This window comes from Anastrepha obliqua, chromosome 5 (genome assembly GCF_027943255.1).
Source record: "Anastrepha obliqua isolate idAnaObli1 chromosome 5, idAnaObli1_1.0, whole genome shotgun sequence".
In the NCBI taxonomy this organism is placed as follows: Eukaryota; Metazoa; Arthropoda; class Insecta; order Diptera; family Tephritidae; genus Anastrepha; species Anastrepha obliqua.
Genome location: NC_072896.1, coordinates 12,599,148 through 12,604,944, shown reverse-complemented (window position 1 = coordinate 12,604,944; position 5,797 = coordinate 12,599,148). Strand labels below are relative to the sequence as shown.

General features: G+C 37.5%; 1 protein-coding gene across 1 annotated transcript; it reads left to right on the top strand.

The window, feature by feature from the left end:
- The first annotated feature begins 2,752 nt into the window (after positions 1-2,752).
- LOC129247440 (protein Mabiki-like) lies at positions 2,753-3,274 on the top strand. The gene has a single exon (XM_054886570.1). It carries the CDS (start codon positions 2,753-2,755, stop codon positions 3,272-3,274), a length of 522 nt encoding a protein of 173 aa, XP_054742545.1.
- The last annotated feature ends 2,523 nt before the right edge of the window (positions 3,275-5,797 follow it).

Below are 5,797 nucleotides of genomic sequence, written 5' to 3'. Positions count from 1 at the left end.
AAACATTTTTCTAATAGCGGTCGCCCCTCGGCAGGCAATGGCAAACCTCCGAGTGTATTTCTGCCATGAAAAAGCTCCTCATAAAAATATCTGCCGTTCGGAGTCGGCTTGAAACCGTAGGTCCCTCCATTTGTGGAACAACACCAAGACGCACACCACAAATAGGAGGAGGAGCTCGGCCAAACACCTAACAGAAGTGTACGCGCCAATTATTTATTTTATTTATTTAAATATATTTTTCACTTATATGAAATTACTATTGGTAAAAGAGAGATAGAACTCACACCGAACAAGGGAAAAGAATATCAAATGAAATATTTGATTTCCCCATTAAAAAATGTTGTATATACTATTCTGATAATGCGCATGTATTAGAGACTAATAAAATACTTATAAATGTGTTGGAATTTTTGTCGAAAGTGCTCAGCACTGTCTTGTAGGGTTATGTCACAGGCATGCGAGTCAAGTTTTTCTCTTCTACTATGACACATACACGACGCTACTGTGCTGCTTTCACACCTACATACATTAGCGTACTCTATGAAGCAGTGATGCCGACGCCTATCGGCTTACGATCTATGATCGTGCTTAAATGATACGCAGCTTTGAACCAATCATGGTACAGCAATAAGTAGATATGTAGGTATGCATATGCACGAAATTTTGAAGAGTTAATTAGTAATTAGAAAATTAATATTATTTTGCAATAATAAAATTGTACATACATAAATACTCATATATAAAAAGGATCAATTTAATTACGTTAAAAATGTATATTTTTAATAATATATGATTTCAAGCTTTTAAGGGTTATTCAATAGGTGCGCTTCAACTTTTTTCCGATAGGGAGGGCGAACGACGCAATATTTTTTATTTTTCGCTTGTCATTTGTAAACTTCATTAGTATACATTTCATCATGGAACGCTACACACTTGAGCAACGATTGCAAATTGTGCAAATTTTTTATGAAAATAATCGTTCTGTAGCTGCTACTTTAAGAGCATTACGGCCATTTTACGGTCCATTTAACAAGCCGTCCCCTTTTGGGGTTATATGAAGTCATTGGTCTACAGTAACAAGCCGGCGACGATTTGTGAGCTCAGAGCCAATATTGAATGCGAAATTGCTGGAATTTCGGCCGATTTATGCAAAAGAGTGGTCGAAAATTGGGTGGTCATGCAAAAGAAATCGAATTTCATACTTAAATGTGTATGTTCAAACTCGATAATAAAAAAAAAATTAGTTAAAAAAGTCAAACCGTTTGTGTTTTATTCAAAAAAGTTCAAAAGTTGAAGCGCTCTTACTGAAAAACCCATATATTTACATACTTATAAGCTAGTTTTTCAAAATCAAAGAGCTTATACATTTCAATTCAACGAAAATGGAATAATTACAAAATGTTTTTTTATTTTTTTTATGTATTATAAAATTTATATACATTATCAGTTACCGCAGGGTGGTGTCCTTTCGCCCCTACTTTGGCTAGTTGCTATTGACGAAGTTCTGATAATGCTAAATAAGGGTGGGGCTAAGGTAGTAGCATACGCCGATGACTTGGTCCTGATGGTATCGGGACCATTTCCCTCAGTCATGGCTGAATTTTTGGAAAGGTCACTGGCTGTGCTCAGCCGCTGGGGCAGTGCGCCAACCTAAATCCCACCAATCTTCTCCATTATATCAACAGCTCTGTTTGAGGTCTCATAATGATATCAAAATGGCGTTTTAGTGCTACTTGAGGAGTGCCAGGCTGGCACGCCCACTTTTGTTGCACAACACGTACCTGACTCAGATAAAAATATTAGGCCTCTTCTTTCCACTAAGCGTTAGCAAATGGCGAATAGATGAAGCAACTGATATAAATAAACATAACCTGGTAGCACTGGAAGAGAGCTGCGTAAAATTACATTTTTTTGTGAAATAGTGAGTTGCACCAGTTTTATGAGATATAACCGTATTCGATAGCAGCGAATCTTACTCGATAACTTTGTTGTTGCTTCCATATGGAAATTTTTCCTCAAGTGAGCGGAGCAGAGAGAGAGAGCGAACAGAGAGACACCGAACAAAGAAGCAGAGAAGTGGCGAATAGAAGAGACATATTATTGAATCGGACAAACAACACGCCCACTTTTTATATGGCAAACAAAATTTCCATTAGCTCGTCTCATTTTCGACCTTTAATCACTTGCTTTCGTGTTTATTTTTAACAACCACTTACAGGTACAGACTTCCACAACAAAACAGGGTGTGCGCTTACCTTTTGTAGTTCTGGACACACAAATGTGGCCGTAGGCACATAAGAATAGCAGCTCGCGAATAAAATGTACACAAATTAAAAAACAACAACTATCCTAAATATGTGAGCAATACTCAATGAGTAAGTTGAGCATAACAGGTTCAATCCCTGCGCGACCGCACAATGGGTGGAAAGTGCAAAGTGCAAGGACGAATATAATGGGTGTTTATTTGTGCGCAGGTAGTTATTGTTTAAGTTCGATGATTTCGAAAACATATTTACATACAGAGCGAAACAAAAACATCTACAACAAAGACACCTGCTGTTGGCGGGGTTTTGTTGGTAGGCAATGCACTTTGCATATATCGCAAAGTTCTGCCGCATACACATAAATAGATGTTCTCGGAAGAGAATTTTTATTCTTTGAAATCACATCCTACAGACAAGATATCGACGGAGAAGTGAAAGAAATTTTAACAAAGCGTATTTTATTATAGAAGTTCAATATAAAATCAAAAATGAATTTTGTTTACACGCACAAAAAATTCAACGCCACTAAATATTTGCGTGAGAATATTCCACAGCGCGTTATGGAACAGCCGATGTCAACCAAAAATGATATTCAACAGAGTTCACGAGCGCCATTGGGCATCAACAGCAATGCCCACAACATCGGCTTTACAAAAAAACCATCACCATTGGCCATCACCAAAACAACCTACCGAATTGACGACAAACGCTTCAAAAGCTTGTTTAAGAGCACGGAAGACGGCACCCTAGAGTTGAACCCCGATGGCGACGCTTCTCTATTGGCACTCATAGACCTAAATCAACTCAAAGCTATGTGCAAATATAATGGAAATATGGCGCGCCCCTTTCCGAAGAAGGAACGCACGCCTAAGGAACAGGAGCGGCGTCATAAAAATACCTTCGCCTGCCGCTTAAGCCGAATCAAAAGAAAATTGGAAAGGATGCTTGCCGAAGCTTTCTGGAAACAAGCTTTCTTGATGAAAATGGAAGCATGGCGAGATGAACAGTAGTGCGGAAGTAGTGCCACCCGCTCAATTGGCATATTGTTACAAACTCCAGCTTTACCTTAGCAGAGCAGGAAGTCAGAAAGTTTTAGTGGAGCCACACCAAGGATCTGCTGAAAATAATCCAAGCTTTGTTTTCAAAAGTCATTGGAATGAAAACTTTTAAACAATTAAAATTTAAGCATTTTTTATATTTATAATGAATTTCATTATTTTATTAAATAACGCAAACAAAACAGCCCACCAATTTTTTCGACAAGTGTTTATTTTTTGTTATTTACCACTATTCACGAGGAGGGTTCAATAAGTACACGTGTTAGAAATGAAAACTTCATTTAAAAAAAAAAAATTATTTTCAACATAGTCTCCTTTTAGAGAGATACACTTCTTCCAACGCTCCGACCATTTTTTTAATTCCTCCTAAAACTAGAATTTATGGAGCTCTCCAAAATACGCCTCTGTCTCGGCGATGACTTACTCGCTTGAACTAAATTTTTTTCTCGTGAGCCATTTTTTTATCTTAGGGAACAAGAAAAACTCACAAGAAGCCAGATCGGGTGAATGCGTGGCGTGAGACCGCAATTCATGCAGTTTGGCGGCGACAACTCCGGTTGAATGTGCCAAATGCGGCCGTGTCTCCTTCAATTTTTTGTGAAAGCGGTCCGATAACTCACTGTAGTAGTGTCCAGTGATCGCTCTTCCTTTTTCTGAAAAATCCATCAGGATGAGCCCGTTCACCTCCCAAAAAATGCCACGATCTTTAGGGCTGATGTAACTGTCTTTGTCTTCTTTGGAGCAAATTCACGGGGAGCAATCCATTGTTTTGATTGTTACTTAGTTTCTGGTGTGTAATGATGAATCCAAGTTTCCTCAACGGTGGCAACTCGACGCAAAAATTACTTCGGATCGCTCTTAAATTGCTCCTAACACTGCTTTGTGCTAATATGTTCAGCTTAACAGTCATTTTTTCTCTACAACGACATGGATTTCGTCTTTTTCAGATCACCTTCAAGACATTGCGCAACGCTGGCGGCTTGTTTTCAACCAAAAGTGAGCCATAACAAACCTTTAATTAAATAAATTTTTCTTATGTAATTTGCAATCAGACTATGAAAATTTGCTTGTCGTATTTTATTGAAATTTGAAAAGGATTTTTCACCAATGTGAAAATAAAAATTTTTGCCATCGAAATCTGAAAAAAAACACTTTCCAATAGGTATGAGTGCACCTTTAGTTTTTAAAACTAATTATCGCAAACCTTTTAGTTTTAACTGACCTTCATATTCCAATCTATTTAACTAAGCACACGCATACATATGCACGTTAGTACTTGTAAATTTTCCGCCTTCATCGCTAAGCATTCACGCACAATTTACTGTGCTTTCTTTGTAACGCTCTTTTTATTAATAGCTTTTGCGCTGGATAGCGGAAAGAAAAAATCGATTAAAAAGTCGCTCACTCAAATTGAAGTACTCGTTCTTCCGCATGTACTGATTTAAACCCTTAACGAATATTTAATATCTTATCTCACTGGAAATTGCATAATAAAAATTACAATAAAAATAAAATGGCGCATACGAGTAGATGATTTACAGGTTTGGGCCAAATTTCTCCTTTGAGTGAGCGTGTTTTTGGTAATTTTTTCCTCTCTGAACACCCGCTGCTATATATGAGCATTTTTGCGATTGTAAAAATTGCATACAGACATTTTGGTCATTATAAAAAAATGTTATTTTTTATTTATTTTTATTAATTTTTTGTTTACTCTTTATAAAACACATTCGAAAAGTTGGTATCGTACCCCAACCTACAGTCAATATGCCACACACACACACACAAGCAGCACGCTCAGCTTCAGTGGCTCCGTACGGCAAGTGATGCGGAGCGTAGCTGATTATAAGCAGCTCAACATTAATTTCATCCCACTCTTTTAATTCTCACACTCAGTGACACGTACAATCAATTTACCCAATTAGTTGAGAATTCACCGTATACGGTGTTGCTGTTTTCCCCTACTTGATTTAATTCATGCTGGAAATGGGTAGGAATTAAGATCGCCTTAATTGAGAAAAACGAAGAATATTCAAAAAAATTGGCGAAGCAAGTGCGCTTGTGAGTATGAAAAACAGTTCCTGAATTTGTTTTTGCATGCACGTGTACATGTCTCGCCTCGCTCGTACTCCCTCCACACTCACTACATGCACGAGTATCCCCACATCAACTAAAAACAAGAGAGCATTTCACCTGAAGCTCAATCAATACCTTGATACGAACATACACACATACCTTTTCCTTTTACTTAAATTTTATTTCATTTCTTTCATCCTATTATTATCATTTGCTATTATCCCGTAGCTGGTTTATGAGCATCTACAAATTACAACTAATCCAATTGTATGACCCTCAACGAGCTCCCAGCTGTCGCTTCACTTTTTATGTAACTACGCTTTTTCTACACATAATCTCTCTAATGTATCTCATACATACACGCTGATTGACGACTTCTCATCGTACAATGTATGTATGTGT